The 20,238-nt window shown below is 37.9% G+C and overlaps 1 protein-coding gene across 5 annotated transcripts in view; it reads right to left on the bottom strand.

Moving 5' to 3' along the window:
* PEX5L (peroxisomal biogenesis factor 5 like) overlaps window positions 1-20,238 on the bottom strand; it is a 218,511-nt gene that overhangs the window by 67,399 nt on the left and 130,874 nt on the right. For 3 of the 5 annotated variants that reach the window (XM_045903320.1, XM_045903322.1, XM_045903319.2), the window contains 4 exons: window positions 18,882-18,993; window positions 9,464-9,658; window positions 7,646-7,769; window positions 6,633-6,729 (listed from right to left, as the gene is read on the bottom strand). In XM_045903320.1, the coding sequence (XP_045759276.1) occupies window positions 6,633-6,729; window positions 7,646-7,769; window positions 9,464-9,658; window positions 18,882-18,993 (528 nt within the window). The remainder of the gene's footprint in view (window positions 1-6,632; window positions 6,730-7,645; window positions 7,770-9,463; window positions 9,659-18,881; window positions 18,994-20,238) is intronic. The other 2 variants (XM_045903323.1, XM_045903324.1) reach the window with 1 other exon arrangement.

The following is a 20,238-nucleotide window of genomic DNA, read 5'->3' as shown; positions in this document are numbered from 1 at the left end:
GTGGCTGTATCATTATAGTAGTTCCCAAGTGCTGAGTGGGCATCAGAAGCCTTTGGAAATCTCGTCCAAGCAGACTGCTGCGTGCCACACCTGGGGTTTCCGCTTCAGTAGGTGCAGGTGTGGGAATGGGGGCCCAGAATCTGTATTTCTAACAAGTTCCCAGGTGATGCTGATACTGCCAAGGGAGGGACCTCACTCTGAGAGCTTCTGATTAGATGTTGACATCATGTGTTTGCAAGTGGAACTCGAGTTCACAAATGTGCTCTGATGTAGGCATTTTTTTGCTTCATTGAATGATTTTGAAAAATGCTCTACGGTTACAGCAACCTCCTGGAAGGGCCTTGGCTTTAAAAACAGCCATTTTAATTGGTTTAAGCTAATTGGATTTTATGGTATTACATTCTCTGAAGAAGAAAGCATTTTGTTCTCTCAGCTGTTGATTGTTCTGAATGATAAGCACTAGGCAAAAGATAAGAATAACTTCAAGAATATTGTTTTATTCTCTTTATTCAAAATTATGATTGTGATCAAAGTTATGATTTAAAAATTACTGTATTTGTGGCTGTGGTTGTCCTAGCATAACTCTTGTTGGCTAACCTTAATGTCAGTCCTTCATAACCCCTTATACAATTATCTTTACATTACCGCTGGAGGTCTCCCACCAAAACACATGTTTAAAAAGCTCATTATCTTTTCAGAAGAGATTGATGGGGAAAAGGGTGCTGCTTAACTATAGAAAAGAAAAATATAACAACTAGCAGACTTTGGGTAACAATGTAACACAGTAATTAAAAGCATAATCTTTGGAGTCAGACTGCCTAGGGCCACATCCTGATTGGATTTAATAGTAACTGGTGAACTTGGACAAATTACTTAATCTCTATAATCCCCAGTATTCATATCTGCAAAGTGTATATTCACTTGCTGAGTCTGTATAAGAATCGAGTACAATAACTCATGTAAATACACACACAAAATGCTCAGTGCACAGTAAGTGCTATAAAATTTGGCTTTTGTCATTATCTTTCTGGTTAGCACTTATCAGGTGTGACTTTAGAAATTCATTTAAAAATTATGTCAAATAAATAAATAAAATCTTCAAAAAAATAAGAATTATTTGTGTTTAGAGCACTTTTGTTTAGTGGTTAATGCAGACTGGTTGGATTCTTATATAGTACAGATAAACTCGTGCCTCTTTGGGTTGTGATTTTTTTTTCTTAATCAGTCCACAGACATTTATTGTTGAATGTGCACAAAAAAGTTGTACCTTATGTGTCAAAGAGCAAAATCCTAGAGCTTTGTGCAAGGTGGGCAGCATATGGTTCCCATCTCCATCCTACTATGAAATTCTATGTTGTAGAACATCAAAGCAAATCAGTGCTGATTTTGAAAAGAGATGGACAGTCCATTACCATGCATAACTAAAAATTATTTGTGAAACTAGCTTCAAAAATGATAAAAGAAAAAAATCTTGTCATTTTATTTTTATTTTTGTCTGTCTTTTAGTTAACTATTAATTAGCCACTACTTTCAAATTGTTAAATTTGACAAGTGTTGTTGTTTCTCCTTTTTGTTAGTATTCTCTTATTTTTCCACTTCAACAAGTATTTGTTGAGTACCTACTGTGTGCAGATTGCCTACTATCCTGAAAATGATCTTTCAGATTTCTTTCCTTCCTCCTTGTCTTCCTGTGGTTCTTGCCCTGCTGCCTTTCCTTTGCTCCTTCCTTCCGTCTTTGCTTGCTTCTTTCCTCATTGGTAGCCCACTGCGCACGGTCAGGAAGGGAAAAGGGATGTCAATGTGGCTCTTGTACTATCTTCCAACAAGCAAAACTGTATTTAGAAAGTGTACTGTCTAATTGTTTCTAATAGACATAAAGGTCTTGATACTTCTGATAATTGAATTCCTCTTTCTAACCTTTTCACTGCCTCACTTATGGCTTGTGGATAGTAGACATTCAATCACATTTGCTGAACTGAAATAGAATGAAATGCAAGCCATCAGTATTTCAAAGAGTAAGAGGTTCAGAAGGAATCTGGGAGGGGAGGCACAAAATTGTGTATGGCCGAAGATCTGACAACAGTCCTAATTTATCTTACAGCATTTCTGGAAGAAAGTGATACTCTTTAAAATCACTTAACTCATATTAATCCTAGAAATGTAAGTACTAATCAGGGTTTTAAATGAGAAGGGAAATAGATGGTCTGTGAGTTCTCTCAGGTGAATAAGCTTTGATGAGGCCGATATGAGGTGGTATGTGGTTAAGAACAGGGGCTGTAGAAGCTGATGGGTATGATTTGAGTGCTGGCTTTTCTGCCTCTTAGCTAGTTGTCTCTAAGATGAATTTCTCATGTGAGAAACGGAGATATTGATTCCCAAGATTATTGTGGGAATTTCAAAAATATCTTAGAAGTACCTCCTATTATATGCATGAAGTATGTAATTGGCCAGGTATCAGCATGCCTTTCCTTTATTGCTCCTTTAAAAATTTAGAAAACATATCTGCACTTATATCTTAAAGTCTCAGTTGTTCTGGTTTGGGATGCTGCCAACTTGATGGAATTATGACAGTATGGAAAAAATCATTTGCTGTGCCAAAGTCAGCAAAATCAGAGAGTTGCATGACTATGACCACGTACTAGAGAGCCTGGTTCCTGCACCTTTTCATTAAGTCCAACTTAGGTTGGCAAGAACCTGTCTTGGAGCTTTCCTTCCAGTGTCCAGACTGGACAAAGAAATGCTTGAACCATCACTTTCCAGCAAAAGTTGGATTCATTTTCTTTTTCCTCACCACTATCTCAACCCATATATTAGAAAAAGCTAATTTTATATCATTACTTGTGTTTTTCTTCAACTCTTCAAATGTTTTCTGATTTTTCAGATTGTACGATTCCTTTAAATGATTAACTCCAGGGAATACTAATTACACAGTTGCAAAAGTATCAAGAAACTTTATTCTTAAGTACATAGAGATTATATGATTTATTATAATCTCCTGCCATTCTGATTAGTGTATTTAAAACACTATGTGAAAGAGGACTAGACTACATTTTTCCTTTTCTCCATCTTGAAAAGAAAATAGGCTAACAGGAATTCATTCCATTTTCTTTGTGATTCTGAAATATGACTTTTTTTTTGAAATGTGATTTTTAAATAAGGCTTGTAAATAGCTCCTCACCTGTTGAACCCGAGATAGTTTATGTTGGCTTGAGAGAGAAGAAAACGTTTCCTTGATTTTCCCATGAGCCATCTGTGTAATAGTGGAGCCGTGACAAGTTTTGATAAGCTGAAATTGTTTACTTGAATAGTTTACAAGCCAGTTTTATTTTATTTTATTTTTAAAAGATTTTATTTATTTATTTGAGAGAGAGAAAGCGCAAGCATGAGCAGGGGAGAAGGGCAGAGGGAGAAGCAGACTCCCCACTGAGCAGGGAGCCTGATGCGGGGCTTGATCCCAGGACCCTGGGATCATGACCTGAGCCGAAGGCAGCCGCTTAAACAACTGAGCCACCCAGGCTTCCCTGCAAGCCAGTTTTAAGTTGAATTTTTATACCACCTTCCTCATCTTATCTACCTAGAGAGATCATATATTTAAGGGCAGTATGTTTGTAACAGTAAAAACACCTTTCTGTCTTTTATTACAATTAGTCTATTCTCTTGCTGTGTTATTTGAGTGATTTAGTATTTTAAATGATTAAATTCCCAATTCATTATATTGTCCTAATTAAACCATAGGCTGGACTTAAAACTAGGGAATTATGAATTTTCTTAGTTTAGGCAAATCTTGATAAACATACTGTAGTGTTTAAAAACAATTTTTTACTTATTTATTTTAGAGAGAACGCGAGCAAGGGGAGGAACAGAGGAGGACCAGTAAAGAATGTCAAGCAGACTCCAGGCTGAGCAAGGAGCCAGATGTGGGGCTCAACCCCGTGACCCTGAGATCATGGCCTGAGAGTCAGAGGCTTAACCAATGGAGTCACCCAGGTGCCTCAACATGCAGTGTTTTTAAAAAAGCAAATTAAGGGACAAATTCTTTACAAATAATTGGTAACCCTCTAAAGGATTCACTACAATTTATCTAGACAGAGAATTGTGACAGTGCATTTTAAACTGTGTTTTGGAGGACAATATTGGGAATCTCACGCAAATTGTCCAGAGCACATTGTGTTTGCTTAAAGGCACACCAGTGGGCATGTGGAAGGACAATGTGGTGGGATGAAATCAGACAACCAGCAGGAGAGTAGCAGTCACTGGAATAATAAGATAAATGCATTGTGGGTCTCCACGGCAACCGAGGACCCCAGCTGATCCTCTGCCCCTCCAGCGTTGTGTAGAACAGCCCACCTGTGCCAAATCTCCCCCCGCCCCCGCCCCGCTGCAGAAACAAATGTTTTATTGCTACATTAAATTGTTCCAAGGATCCAGGTTATGAAACAGTATCAATTACTTTAGCTGAATCTAAATCTCTAATGCACTTAACAAGAAATGTTTCTCTAATAAATGTTATCAATTTAAAAAAAGATACATTTAGAATGAACACAGAGGATGAAAATATATTTTCATGCTACATTTACAATTCATTAAGCTTCCCAGGGTTATTTGTTCTGGAAGTGAGTTGACTTGTCTTCCAGCAGAGTCCTAGGAGCAGTAATGTCCACCCCTCTCCAGTGAATATAGAAATGGGGAGAGGGGGCGGTTCTCTTAGTGGCCTAGAAAAGTTTCCAGAGGACTTCCATTTCCTCAACATTTCCTATCTGTGTGTGTCCTCCTTCTCTATGCCACATACTGGTTCTGGGTGCATAGACAATTTTCTTAATGTCACTGTGCCTTAGTTTCCCATCTACAAAATAGGGGTAATAAATAAACTGACGTCATACAGCCATTTGTCAGGATCAAATGAGCTAACATGTATTAGAAGACTTTATCATAGCACTAATATTTGCTATTATCATAATTAACCCTTTGCTTCACCTCAGATAACATATCTCCTCTCTTAGTTTCAATATCTGATCTAGTAAACTCAAGAAAATTTTTCTTGCTCACTTCATCTCACTTATTTTCAACTAGATTGTAGACTGCATAAATGTGGACACATTTCTTCAGAGAGCTTTGTGGGTTTAGATCAAGGCTGTACCCTTATAAAGTGTTTGAGCGAATAAAAAAATTGAGACTGACTCTGGCCTTCTTGACAGTCTTACCCAAAAGAGATAATTAGTTATAGACAAGCCAGTTACACTGGAGTTGAGGGTCAAGCAGTGGACAGACAGGTCTGGTTCATACCATTCTTCCACCAGTGATTAGTTGGGTACCCCAGAAAAAGGATTTTGACTTCACCAAAACTTTTTAAAGCATCCTTAAAATGAGGCTAATAAGGGGTACCTGGGTGGCTCAGTCAGTTAAGCATCTGCCTTCGGCTCAGGTCATGATCCCAGGGTCCTGGGATTGAGCCCCGCATCGGGCTCCCTGCTCAATGGGAAGTCTGCTTCTCTGTCTCCCTCTGCCCCTTCCCTGGCTTGTGCTCTCTCTCTTAAATAAATAAATAAATAAAATCTTTAAAAAAATGAAGATAATAATAATTCATAGGATTATTTGAAGTATTAGATATAACATATGAAAAGCACATAGTAAAGTCCCTAATACTTAGTGGCTACTCACAAATGATTGCTCTTAGTATTATCATTACTGCTAATACTGTAATTATTTGTTCCTTAACGTAAAATTTATTATTTATTTATTTATTTATTTTGACAGAGAGAGATACAGCGAGAGAGGGAACACAAGCAGGGGGAGTGGGAGAGGGAGAAGCAGGCTTCCCGCGGAGCGGGGAGCCTGATGCGGGACTCGATCCCAGGACCCTGGTACCATGACCTGAGCCGAAGGCAGACGCTTAACGACTGAGCCACCCAGGCGCCCCAACGTAAAATTTATTTTAATGTGACAGTCAGGATCCTGATATATAAGTACTGGGTCCTGGGTCCACAGGGCATACATGTGAATGAACACTCAATATGTAAGTTCCTCTTCTTGGTGTTCTGTTGTATAAATACTGCTAATACTGGAGTAGAAGAGATTTTTTATTGCAAAATGATGGAAAAGTAAATGGTAGAAAAAAGAAGAAGTGCTAAATATTTAGTGAATTCATTAAGACATGTTCTAGCCAAATATATATATATATATATTTATCATCAGTTAACTAGCCAAATATATATATATAAAATATATATATCATCAGTTATCTCAGGCATCGAGACAGATTATTGAGTGAGAAAGCATATGAAATACAGAATATAGAAAAAATACTTCAAAATTTTTGTGAAAATCTAAATAAAATATTTAAGATATAAATTATCTATCAGAAAAGGTGGGTCTGGGGCACCTGGATGGCTCAGTCGGTTGGGCAACACACTCTTGATTTTGGCTCCGGGCATGATCTTGGGGTTGTGAGGCCAAGCCCCCATTTGGGCTTCTGGCTGGGTGTGGAGGCTGCTTGGGATTCTCTTTCTCCCCCTGCCTCCCACCCCACCCACCCACACACACTCTCTAAATTAAAAAAAAAAAAAAAAAGAAAGAAAAAAAAAAAGGTGGGCTCATTAAAGAATGTCTCTCTCTCTCTCTCTCTCTTTTGTTACCTGTGTTGGAGGCACTAATTCCAACTCAGAAGCCGACTCGGAGTTCAGGGCGCTTTTCCCACCGCTTAGTTCTGGTTGAGATCTGTGCTCTGAGGACCTATAGGGGATGAATAAAGGAGATCAATGCATACCGAGAAACAAACTCAGCTAGAAAACCAGTCAAGAAACCTAGTTCATTTGGATCGTTGAGAGCCATAATAACAAAGCTCTCATCAGAATTTTGATGAAAAAGATGACTCCTATAATAATTTTATTACAATGACCACTTTTGAAATTTAAGGGGTTGCAGTGTGCTAGCTGTAATTATCTCTGATTTAGAATTCGGTTCAATTATGTACAAACAGTAAATAAATGCAATCCCAGTTTTGTTACCAACAGTTCTGCTTTATTGAAAGCCTTGTGTTTTGGGGAGGGGAGCATCTCACAAAGTGTTCCTGGTGTGATTTGATCTTTATATAGAACTTGAAATGTCATAATAAATGGAGATGTGCAAGGAGCAACAGAAGAATGAGACATGCTGTCCTTTAGGAAGCTCGAAAAGCAAGGTAAAATTCAGGTAGCCAATTTTTTTCATGGGTATCCACAGGTTATTCTCAATTAGTGCATTATCTGACAGTGATGATTAAGATAGTCAGAAAAGGTTACCTGTGTAACCAGAAACATTTATTTTAACTACCATTCATGTAATATATTGAATATGCACATATATGTACATACATGTATAAACCTATTTTTATTGATCAGCTCAGTTACACATTCAAAGAATGATCAACAAATACTGAACAAATATTGAATACTGAATTATGAGTCTACCCAAATCATTTTTGGCTTAATTTTTGACAATTCAGATGAAATACTTAGTTTTAGAAGCCATACCAATTAACATTGATACATAGTTATACATGGCACCAAGTATTTGGATTGACTTAACTCATTGGCTATTTCAGCACACAGGAGAAATACCCATACATCTGACACACCATTAGCTATTTTCTGATATTAAAATATCTTACCATAAAAGTTCTTTTGATCCAGTTCTAGATGAGCATGATTTTCTCTCTGCCATTGGATGCCCTTTGCTATTTCGATCTCCATGAAACTTAACATCATCCCATTTTTCCAGTTGTGTTTGAATGTCTATGAAGGAGATAGGAGAGGGGTAATGGGGACAGTGGATTATGAGGTGCAGAGAGAAGAAGAGAAATTAAGAAGTCTTATATAAGTGAACTTCACTCAGCTGATGCTCCTAAACCCAAGACCAACTTTTTAAGATTCATGAAAATTAATTAAAACATGTTTAGCTAAATAAAAATGAGACCTAGTAAAAGAAATTGGACTGCTTTTAGTTAAACAATCAAATTGTTTACCTGAATTTATTTCAAGAGCTATGTGCGTTCTGAATTCTGTGTATAAATCCATGGAAACCCATGGGAATGAACATATGGAGTACTATCCTAGCTGCCTCCAGCTAAGGAGGTGGCTTTGAGGCACTTCTGGCATGTTTCTAGAAAGAAATTCTGTTTAGAGAGATGAACCTCACTGTTAAAAGGAGGAGAGAAGAAAATGAAACACTTTTCACAGCTTTTGTAAAATTGCTTAATTTTTCATCAAACGAGGGAATGAATAATGGGACTAGAAAGAAAGGAGGCAATGGAGAAAACCAAGAGAATGCTAGAACCATTTTCTTCCTGTGGTTTAATTCTTACCGATCAGGAATTTGGCTGGGTTTGCTCTCATTAACAGGTGTGTGACTGTAAATAAATCACTTAAACAACTTTGGGGGCCAGTTTTTTCATTTCTAAAAAGATAGGTTTGCAGTCGGTGTCCTCCAAAGTTCTTTAAGTATTTTTATGACTTCTTCACAGGACATTTCCTCAAAAGGAGAGAAATGAAAGTTTCACTTTTAAGTTTATTGTGTTATATTGTAATGCATTTAATAATATATCCTTATATAAGTGTGTAAATTTCATTATTCATCTGTACAGCTGAACAAAACCTAGAACACATTGATAGTGAGGAAGTCTTGGAGATAGTTATAAAGCTTTCCTCTAAAGAGACAGGCCTCGGAGAGGGACATGGCAGGGGAGAGGGGACATGTTGCCCTTGGCTTTCTGGATTATCTGCCACTTTTCTTTCTCAGGAGAAAGGAGACCATAATTTGATTGGTTCCATGAGAAGAAGTTAAGCTCTCCTTTCTCAGGAAGATGTATAGTAAATAAAAGTATGGGCTTTCGGAAGTTAATCAGAACATGCTCGGATTCTAGGTCTTCCTCATACTAACTGAGATCTTGGGCAAGTTATTTAAATTTTAAGTTTTCGATGAATTAATGGGCTGATGCATGTGAATCATGTAGCATAGTCCTGGACGCGATAAACCATCAATAAATGGTAGCTGTTATTATATCAGATATATCCCCATGCATGTTACATGTTCTGGCTGGCTGTTCCTGGACCTTGTGTTAAAGCTGTTCTCTCCCTCTTTCTTTTTCTGTCTCTTGACTGGCTATCTCCCACTCTAGACTAAATGCTCCTAGAGAGCAAGATGCATGTCTCATTCTTACTTGTAACTCCAATGCCTCATAGGGCACCTGCCATCTGTCAAGAATTCAACACAGGTAGGTTGAATAAATAAATGAATGGACCCACGTCAGTTATACAAAACTGAGCTCCCCAAATGCTATTTAATTCAAGCACAAAAGAATGTGTGCTGCCCATATTCCTTCATGGAATTAGTATTTTCTACTCCTTTGCTCATGGTTTTCATGTCATTTGTGGAACTTCCTTGTATTAAGGCAAGGGCCAGCAGCAGCCGACACATGCTATTACCTTACCTAAATCTAAGGATGATGTCTCTGGGCCTCGGAGAGGCTGGCCTCTCTGCTCAGCATCTGCACTGATAAGATCAGATCCATCAGCCTTTTTCTTGAGGGATGAGGTTTTTGATGAGGCCTCCAACTTCTTGGCTTTGGTTTGGGTTTGAGAGACGGGTTCACTCAGGTCAAGGAGATCTAAGCCTGTGGTCAATACTATCAGAGATGGAAAAGGTTAAGATAAACTCATTCACTGCTCTGAAGTTATTTTTTCAAAATAAGTTTCAGTTGGGTGCTGAAGGATTTTGTGGTTGTAGTGTAGGTTAGAAGTATCAAATTACCCATTTGTCTGTTGAAAGGCATCTCAGCTCCTTCCACAGTTTGGCTATTGTGGACATTGCTGCTATGAACATTGGGGGGCATGTGCCCCTTCTTTTTACTACCTCTGTATCTTTGGGGTAAATACCCAGTAGTGCAATTGCTGGGTCATAGGGTAGCTCTATTTTTAACTTTTTGAGGAACCTCCTCCATACTGTTTTCCAAAGTGGCTGTACCAACTTGCATTCCCACCAACAGTGTAAGGGGGTTCCCCTTTCTCCACATCCTCTCCAACATTTGTTGTTTCCTGCCTTGTTAATTTTTGCCATTCTAACTGTTGTTAGGTGGTATCTCAGTATGGTTTTGATTTGAAATTTCCCTGATGGCTAATGATGTTGAACATTTTTTCATGTGTCTACTAGCCATTCATATGTCTTCTTTGGAGAAGTGTCAGTTCATGTCTTCTGCCCATTTCGAATGGGTAAAGAAGATGTGGTCCATATATACAATGGAATATTACTCAGCCATCAGAAAGGATGAATACCCATCATTTACACTGACATGGATGGAACTGGAGGGGATTATGCTAAGTGAAATAAGTCAAGCAGAGAAAGACCATTATCATATGGTTTCACTCATATGTGGAACATAAGAAATAGCATGGAGGACATTAGGAGAAGGAAGGGAAAAATGAAGGCAAGGAAATCAGAGGGGGAGACAAACCATGAGAGACTACAGACTCTGGGAAACAAACTGAGGGTTTCAGAGGGAAGGGGGTTGGGGGATGGGCTAGCCCAGTGATGGGTATTAAGGAGGGCACTTATTGCGATGAGCACTGGGTGTTATACGCAAATAATGAATCATGGAACACTACATCAAAAACTAATGAAAAACAGAAGTATCAAATTAAGTTAGCTCACCATTGATTTCTAAAGATGGTCTGCATTTAGACTAAAAAGTTTGCTATCTGTTTTCCTTTATTTTGGCACAGTACACAAAATAAGACTTAGGCCAGCCTCACCAGTGATGAAAGTTTAAGTAAAATTAAAATAATAAAATCGAATATGAATTCAGGTACTATTTACTTTATTGCTTTGCTTTATTTATAGAGAGATATATTTTACAGCACAGTTTTTCCAGAGAAGAGTCTACCGTATTCAGAAATATGTTTGCAAAACAGTTATGAGGAAGATTTGGAAAAGTTTCTAATGTTTTTGTGTTTTAAATTTCGAACTACTAAAGTATACAGGATATAAAGGAATGCTGCTAATCATCTTTTATTTAATTAAGCAGTTCAATCAGAAAATGGCTTGCTATTTGGGCTCACACCAGAGGAATATTTTACAATCCATAGCTGATGAATAAGTACACATGTTAATGCCTTTGCTGCTTAATATGCAAATTTAAATTTCAATGTAACAAACCATAAAATGGCTACACTTTAACTTCCTAGCAGGTTGATTACATTGTATTAAATACTCTAATGAAGGCAGAAATAATTTGTTCAGATGTAAAGTAGGCAAAGGAGAATGCAAAAGGCAAGCTTTGTAACTCTTCATCTTTCTTTCTCTTACAGTGCAAGTCACCAGGGTGTGACTAGCTCATCGTAAGAAATGGAAAATTTCAATCAGGGAAGGTCCCTTCAGCCCTGCCTCTCCACCAGCTCAAGCACCTGAGAGGTGGCCTGGTGGCTTCCTGGCCTGGGATCTGTTCACCCAGATAGTTTAGGAAAGTCAACAAAGTGACAGAGAAATCCTGGTGTTAACTCTTTCTGGCACCGTCTACAACTATGACTGCACCATTCCTCCTCTCTGACCTCTCGGCTTGTCCTCTTGGTAAGGAATGGATTTTTGTTGATATCTCAGCACTCTTTCCATATGCTTCCTGCTTAAACTCAAGGTGGGGTCAGGGCTCAGTGGAGCTCACAACCTGGATTTCTTTAGTACCACACTGTCCTCATGAGCTAACCACCCCTACAGGATCCTTAAGATAGTTTGTCAGGCTGTATTCTCAATAATCTTGTTTTCTGATTTCAATTACAAATCACAGTGGTTGGATGTTAATGGTGAAGTGGAAAGACCTAGCTCTACCACTGCTTAGCTGTGTGACTCTGAGTAAGTTTCTTGACTTCACTGAGTTTCAGTTTTGTCCTCTGAAAAATGCAGGTTAAATTGTTTAGGTATGATATGAAGATGAACTTATCTAATTTGTATATCGAGTGTGTAAAGTGCCAGGCATACAATAGGTACTCAATAAATTCTTTGGTGGCCAATTTGTGATGCTTTTCTTTCTTTTTTGTTGATCTCCTCCTATTCTCCCTGCTTTTTTTTTTTTTTTTTTTTTTTTTTCTATTTTGGGCAAGAAGCAGACCCGTACATTGACAGAAAGGAGAAACACCACTGGGAATAAAACAGAGAATGAGACAAAGGTATTCGTCTACAGAGGATGCTATGAAGTAAATGTATCAGAAAATGGCCTGAAAGTATCAGCTTATCTCATCTGAGTCTTCCTGAGGAGATGGGAGCCACTTTCCAGGGCAAAGATGCTCTGAGAGATGAGCAGTGTTTTGTGGCCAGCAAGCACCTCAAAGTGGGGAGAAAGAAGTGGCTTTTAGAGCTAAGCTTCCTGACTTGCTGTCTAAAATTTAAGCATGGCAAGCAGCCAAAAAAGGCTAGGATGTAACACATTTCATATTCTTTGAATGTTTAAACAGAAATTTCCAGGCCACTATTATGTTGGCAGAGATTCTAGGCCCACCAAGATTTCCTTATAATAGAAGGAAGGAAATGGGTAACAGTCTCTGGAATGCCATATATGTCTTTTTACTAATTGTACAAACAATTAGGAATTAGTCACTTGCTCCTATACTTCTTTTAGAAGCAAATTATATAGGACTTGTCTACTCATATATAGGAAGTACATTTGTTACAGAATAGTAAGTGGTGAGTATTAATTTAATTCTATATCTGCTTCTCACCATTCAGAATAAATGAATTACTAAAAGAGTGAAATGCAAATTCAAACCTGGCTCAGCAACATTCTTTGCCTCTCCAAACTGGCCTGGGCACTTCCTGTGTTGGTTCTGAGCTCTCTGTTCCTTTGTTCTTTGCCCAGCCAATGTGAAACAAATGCTTGGCACACACAAAAAGCCCTATTTGTCCCCCGTTGATGAAGGGGGTGGCTTGGAGTTTGAATGGTAAGCTTTGAAGTTGAGAGAGTCCTTAGGGACCACAATTTCGAAAGCATAGAAGGAAGGGTGCAGCCTTTTACTTTCTGGAGAAAGACAAATTGCATTTTAGCAAGTGTGTGTGTGTGTGTGTGTGTGTGTATGTATTTTATGCTTATGCACTTTAGTTAAGACTTAGAAATAAAGGGTCTCATTCTTCCATATGGACTTTGAAGGGGGCACATCTTGGCATGGAAGGGGATATTTGCTCTGCTGATCTTCTTAACCCAGTTTTAAAGATTCTCTTAAGCACATGAAAGTTTGGGTTCTGGAATCTGTGTCTACATTGTGATAACCACTTCTTACAGTGGATGGGAAAATGTGTGTATGTGTGTATGTGCATGTGTGTGTGTGTGTGTGTGAGAGAGAGCGAGAGAGAGAGAGAGAGAAAGAAAGAGAGAAAGAGAGAGAGAGACAGAGGGACAGGCTTGAAGAAGCTATGTTGCTGGCTTTAGAGATGGGATGGGCGGAAGGGGACACAAGCCAAGGAATTGCAGGTACTCCCGGAAGCTGGAAAAGGCAGGGACACAAATTCTCCTTTAGAATCTCCAGAAGGAGTGTGGCTCTGCTGACCCCTTGACTTTAGGACTGGTGACTTCCAGAATTGTAGGATGATAAATTTGTGCTGTCTTAAGCCACTAAACTTGCAGTAATTTGCTACAGCAGCAATAGGACACTAACATAGTTTGTAGGCCAGTGTCCATGCCAGGATGCAAACACAGGCGCTATCACTCCCAAGCATGCGTTTGTCACCACTCTTCGCTAGACTTTATCTGAACCTGGACGCAATGTGCTGAACTCCTTTGATATGCCTTTGATTATTTTTTGTTTAGCTCCCAATCATCTGGCAGTTTGGGTAGTCTGAGGCATAATTTAAATAGTTGATAATCTCAGAAACTTTTTTTGGGGGGGGTCACCTAATTTCATTGGTGGAACTTCCTGAAGATGGAAGCTGCAAGATACTATGTAAGTATTTGTTTCCATTTATCTAAACGAAACCTGACTGAAGATCACCTATTGAACTGGAAGGCTCCTATGGGGTGCCGAAGATGTTTACAAATGTTAGATTACTTGGACTGTAGAAGGTGAGGCTGCTTAGAACAGTTAAAATAAAATAGCACCTATTATGAAGCTCTGATTTGGTGCTTTGGTGATAAGTACAATACTATTCACACCACTATAATATAATGAGCCTCAGATTTTTAGTGAATTTCTTTTAAGGAATAAATGTACATAGAGTGGTTAGAGAGGACAGATCAAGGGACAGCTCTGACTGGTGCAGTCACAGAATGTGCCACAAGGAGCTGATGGGATCTCTGTTCTGTTTTGTAAGCTACCCTAGCATTCTAGAAACCTGGTATTCAATATAGTGGCTACAAAGCAAATTCCCTTAGGAAGGATTTTGCTAGTGATGTCGAACATTGGACTTAAATAATTCAACGAATTTTTGCTTATTTTATTGAGTTATGTAATTAAAGCTACTTTTCAAATTTCTTTTTTTTTTTTTAAGATTTTAAAGATTTTATTTATTCATTTGACAAAGAGAGAGCAAGGGGAGCAGCAGAAGGAGAGGGAGAAGCAGGCTGTCCACTGAGCAGGGAGCCTGATGCGGGGCTTGATCCCAGGACCCTGGGATCATGACCTGAGCAGAAGGCGGATGCTTAACCGACTGAGCCACCCAGGTGACTCAAGCAAGCTACTTCCTAATTTCTAAGTTCTCTCAAGAAGCATGCCATTGGGTTCACTGCTACTTGGACTTCATAAAAATGTATTTTGTAAATATTACACTAATTTTGCAATTAAAATATTTAATTAGGTGGCTGTGACAGGAGTGTGAACTTTGTTAAGGGTAGCTCTTCCCATCCATATATGGGTCTCTTATAGAGGTATATGGGTCACATATCAAGGAGTGAAATTATTATTTTTTTAAACCATGAAAAATGTTTCTTCTATAATAACTATCCACCTAATGGCTCAAGTTGAGGGATAAAATTCTTTTAGATAATTCAGATTGATAAATGCAAACCAAAGACCTCCTGTTCTACTTGGTCTTTAGGAAAGAATCTTTCCTGTACTTTGACATATGTTAGATTTTTTGGGAGATTACAGACCAAGTTATTATTGCAAATTTTATAGTAAATAGTTTTATAGTAAATAGTTGTCCTATAATGTAATCATGATCTTAAAACATCCATTGTCTAGTTATGTTCTGAGCATTTGATATATGCATCTGTGATAATATATATTTATTTGTCATTTTAAAATCAAGGATATTAACAATGATATTAGCCTACCTACCATCTAGGGATACAGTTTGAGAGGGCCAAGGAATTAGCTATCCTCTAGATTACAGATGAATTAAAAGATAATTTAGGGTGTTAATGGCAAAGAAATTAAAAATATCCTTATTTGATCTGCTTGATATTATCACTATGGGATGACAAAAAGTTAATCCTAAAGTAGAAATGAGCAGAAAGTAAAAAAGATAATTATAATACTTAAGAAAAAGATTATAATTTAGAACTTCTATGAGACAGAAGATTAATATGTTCTCTTAAAGTCAGTAGAGGAAAAAACCCTATCATCTGAGTGACATTTGGAAGAGATAAATATTATCTATATTGCATTCTGTGCTAATATATATAAGAGCTATATTCCTTAAATATTTAAGTAAATGTTATGGTGGTGGCACACTAGCTTTATTTTTTCATTAGAAGAAAATGCCAAGTATAAATGCCTCTCTTAACATAAGGTTCTTCAAATTTCTTCTTGATTGATCTGGTACAACCTTGAAGCAGGTTTTCTTCCATATTTTACTCCAAGATTGTTTAATATCCATTCTGTAAGTGTAAAGATATAAATAATACCTGGGATGTAACAGACACTTAAAGTTCAATGACTGTCCTGATTTCTCAATGTAATTTCATACTATTCTATAAAATGACAATGCTCTATTTAAAATTACTATTTTTTTATTAAAAATTTGGACAGAAAATGGTAACTATATCTTTTGCCCAGAAACCTAAGTATAAAATTATTGGACCAGATTGGAATTCTTTCCAAGGTATAGGTATGATAAAATTTTTCCTGTTTAAAGATGTATAAAAATGTTGCATATTGAGATACCAAGTAGTGGGTTCTGTAATATTTTTTAAAAAGTATATTTCTCAGGTATTAAAAATATATAGTGTTTGTGCCTTGAGATATACTTTTAAGATTAAAAAACACTATCAAACAAGAGTATTTCTTCAGGATAAAAATCTGTGTGACCCAGATGTACTGAGTGCTGAGGACAGTCTCAAAATACTATTTTTCTTGAACCTCTGCTTTGGAGGGTGTTGTGGACTGAACTGTGTCCCCCCCTCAAATTCATATGTTGAAGTCCTAACCCTCTAGTACCTTGGGATGTGACTTTATTTAGAAATAGGGCTGTTGGAAATAGAATTAGTTAAGATGAGTCATATTGGAGTAGGCGCCTAATCCAATATGGCGGGTGTCCTTATGAAAAAGGGAAATTTGGATAAGAGACAGACACACACAGGAAGACATGCACACAGGGAGAATGTCATATGAAGATTAGAGTCATGTTGCCACAAGCCAAGGGACTACCAGAAACTAGGAAAGAGGCCTAGGATAGTTTCTTCCTGAGCACCTTCAGAGAGAGAATGGCCCTGCTGACACCTTAATTTTGGCCTTCTAGCTTCCAGAATTGTAAGACAATAAATTTCTGTTGTATAATCCACTCAGTTTGTGGTATTTTGTCACGAAAGCCTAGAAAATGAATACAGAAGGCAATTCTGTAGTATTGCGATCATAAAAAAATTACATATTCTTTTGAGTTTTTCCTCCAATATTTTGTAAGTCTCTTTTATATGTTAGAAAAATCAAGGTGAAAAGTGACTTTTAAATCAAATACCATGTTGCTCTCTCTGGTGGGCCCTTCCTAAATGACTTAGTTTTAGCATCAGTGGGAGTTGGAAAGTGCAGAAGGTACTGGAATCAAGATCTGAGAATTCTATGCTTTGCAACTTTTTTTTTTTTGAACAGTGGGAACTTCTCCGTGTATCCAATTCTCATGGATTTTCCTGAAATTAGAGACACAATTCTCCTCTGTATTTTTCTAAGGGTAGCTCTCCAGTTTTGGAGGGGTGAACTCCAGTTTCATAGATAAGGGGGATAAATCTGATCTGGTAGGATCTGAACTTGGTTAATTTCCTGCTTAAATGTACCAAAACAATTTTATTTGCTTGATCGCTCAAAGTGATAGTTGAAGTTAGGAAATGATTGCTTTTGTGTGGTAGAAAGAAAGTTAATGCATCTGAAAAGGGAAGTGTTGAGTATACTGTTTTTCTAACCTGATATCTAACAGGAATGGTAACATCTGTTAGAGCTTACATAGATTGCTTCATTTCATCTTCCCAAGTAACCCATGAGATACAGATGTTGTTATTGTAGATGAGGAAACAGACTTAGTTAAGCAACTTGCCCAAGGACAAGAGCCACTAAATGGCACAGCTGGGGCTTGACGTTGCCAAGTTTGACACCAGAGACCATAGACCACACTCCTGCATTAACTGCCTCTATCTTGTGTTAGTTACTTTTGCTGTTGTAATTTTTAGCATTTAAGAAAAAATTACAATTTCCTTCCCCGGCGCCCCCCCCCCCGATTTTCTTCACTTACTTAAAAGTATAATGAAAATATAGCAGGCAACAGCAAGCTGAGGACATGATAGGGAAATGGAAAGCACTGAACAAGACAGTACATAATTGTTCTCTCCTTTCTCCATTAAACCCTCTCCTGCAATCCAACATAACCTTTGTTCTTTGACTCCAAACATCATTTTTTCATCCTTATTTGAACAACATGCCTTTGAATGTGAACGCTGACTGAACAGAATCAATGCAGAAAGGCTGCCTCTGATACAGAAGGTGAAAAGTAGTGTTTGCGTCAGATCTTATGTAGCTCCGTCAGGGTGAACCCTAACTAAGTGACTTAGTTTTAGCATCAGTGAGAACTGGAAAATGCAGAGGGGACTAGGGGAGGTATGATTCATCCCAGTGGCATCCTGCATCCACTCACTGGATGAATACTTACTGGTGCCTACAGGTATGTGCCTATATAGATGGGAGTTCATTGTTTGGGTAGGTTTAATTCCAGAAGAACGTTCAAATAAATTGTCTTCTTTTTTTTTTACGATTTTATTTATTTATTTGACAGAGGGAGAGAGAGAGCACAAGTAGGCAGACAGGCAGGCAGTGGGAGAGGGAGAAGCAGGCTCCCTGCTGAGCACAGAGCCCAATGCGGGGCTTGATCCCAGGACCCTGGGACCATGACCTGAGCCGAAGGCAGATGCTTAACCGACTGAGCCAGCCAGGCACCCAATCAAATAAATTGTCTTAAGAGGAAACAAGTAACACATTTATGTGACAGAAAAATGAAATTGGCTCTATAACATTTCCAATCTCTAAGACTTTTAATTTTGTCATTTCAATCCACTCAAAGGGGCTGCCCACATTTTTATTTTATTGGTCTTTGGTCAGACAGAATATTTTCAGCCAGAACTTTGAAAAACCTTACTCTGAAGTAGATGCTTTTGTTTGAAAGATTCCTTGTAATGTGACTTGAGATGCAAAGGTGTAAATATGCATGGAGAAATGATTCATTGCTGATAGTGGTGCGCTACTGTTCAGCCAAGTTGGTTGGGTAAAATACATTGCGCGTTCTTGTGGAATACAAAGCGATGTGTTAGTCTATGTGGAATAGTGTATGTCCTCAACTTTCGTTCGGTTGCAAACATTATTCTCCACTTCAGACGCATTACAGAGAGAAAATATGCATTTCACTGTAGTGAAAATTAGCTCTACTTGAGGATCAGTTAAAAGTGAAAGAATTACCGGCTGTGTTGGACGTTACTGGCCTTGCTATTGCCTCCGATTTGGTTTCACAGAGAAAGTCATCGATGGAGGGACTCAAGAGGGGTCTGCTTTCTTGCTGCTCATTCACCAGCTGAGAACAAATGAACACAGGTATCAAAGGGCTTTGTTAAACTGCAGAATCAGATGAATTACAATGCAGCCTTGCAACAAAATGAGAATAGCAAGCCTACCAATAAATAAATAAATAAATAAATAAATAAATAAATAAATAAATAAATAAATAAATAGGGAGGGCCAAGAAAGAAAAAAAATACCAAGGGATGGGGAATGAGCCTTTTAGCACTGTCAACGTATTTTTGATGCAGCCAATTTCAGTTTTTAAAGCTCAAGCCTTTTTTTTTTTCCTCCTAGAACTGTTTTAGAATTATTCTCTAAATTTCAATAGGTAGAAAATGACACCTCTCGCATGACAGTTCCTCCTCTCCACATGGACGAAACATTACTGAGACCTGGAAGAGTGGCCTCAGACGTTGAGGTGACACATTCTGGTTGGGGTGGGCAGTCAGCGTTATGTGATTAAGTGCACACACACAGATCTGTATGTATGTGGATAAATGTTCTCCTCTCCTCTCTCTCTTAAGAAGCTGAAGTCATCTATGGGCACATAGCCTTCCTTACATTTCCTTGGGATGCTTTTGTGGTGCACGACAGGCATTATTTGGGGAGAGTAGGAAATACTTATATTAACTGTACAGGTATCCAGTAGATATATTTCTGAAAATCTATACATAAAATAGATTTCTATCAATTCAGTTGTCTTTTCCCACTGGCTTGTTCTCTAATTTCAGAAATCCTTCAGTGCAATTTTTGGTTGGTCTCTAGTTAATTAGTGGCAGCCAATTATTTACTTTCAGTTATCTTTCATCTCTTAGAATCCAGACTTCCTTAGGTCCTGTTTCCACGGTTAAGGGAAGAACTATATTCATGATATGCAAGTGGTTAATTCCTAAATTAACTGTCTTAGTTTTTCAGGAGCTTTTAGATTAGCCTTTCTTAAAATGGGCATAGCCATCTAGTTTTCTACTCGTTCTAAGAAAAAGATGTGCCTAAAAAATCTCCAGATTTGTAAGGCAATATTTTGAGAGAAGCATAAAATGAAAATTAAGTCTTATTTTCTTTGTTTCTTCATTTTGGATATACTTAAATTCCTTTGTAAAAACAGGGACTAATAATTTATTCCTATATCACAGCTCCATGAGTAGATATGTGGAACTGGCCTAAATTAGGTATAGTTTTAGAAGACCAGGGTGTTAGATCTCTACAGATACTTTTAGTTGTAAACACTAAAAAATTATAGTCTGAATTTGAAAAAAGA

This window comes from Mirounga angustirostris, unplaced genomic scaffold, assembly GCF_029215605.1.
Source record: "Mirounga angustirostris isolate CCGP_5_RB_7025 unplaced genomic scaffold, mMirAng1.0.hap1 SCAF_1, whole genome shotgun sequence".
NCBI classification, from domain to species: domain Eukaryota; kingdom Metazoa; phylum Chordata; class Mammalia; order Carnivora; family Phocidae; genus Mirounga; species Mirounga angustirostris.
The sequence above is the reverse complement of the archived record's forward strand: the minus strand, read 5'-3'. Positions and strand labels throughout refer to the sequence as shown.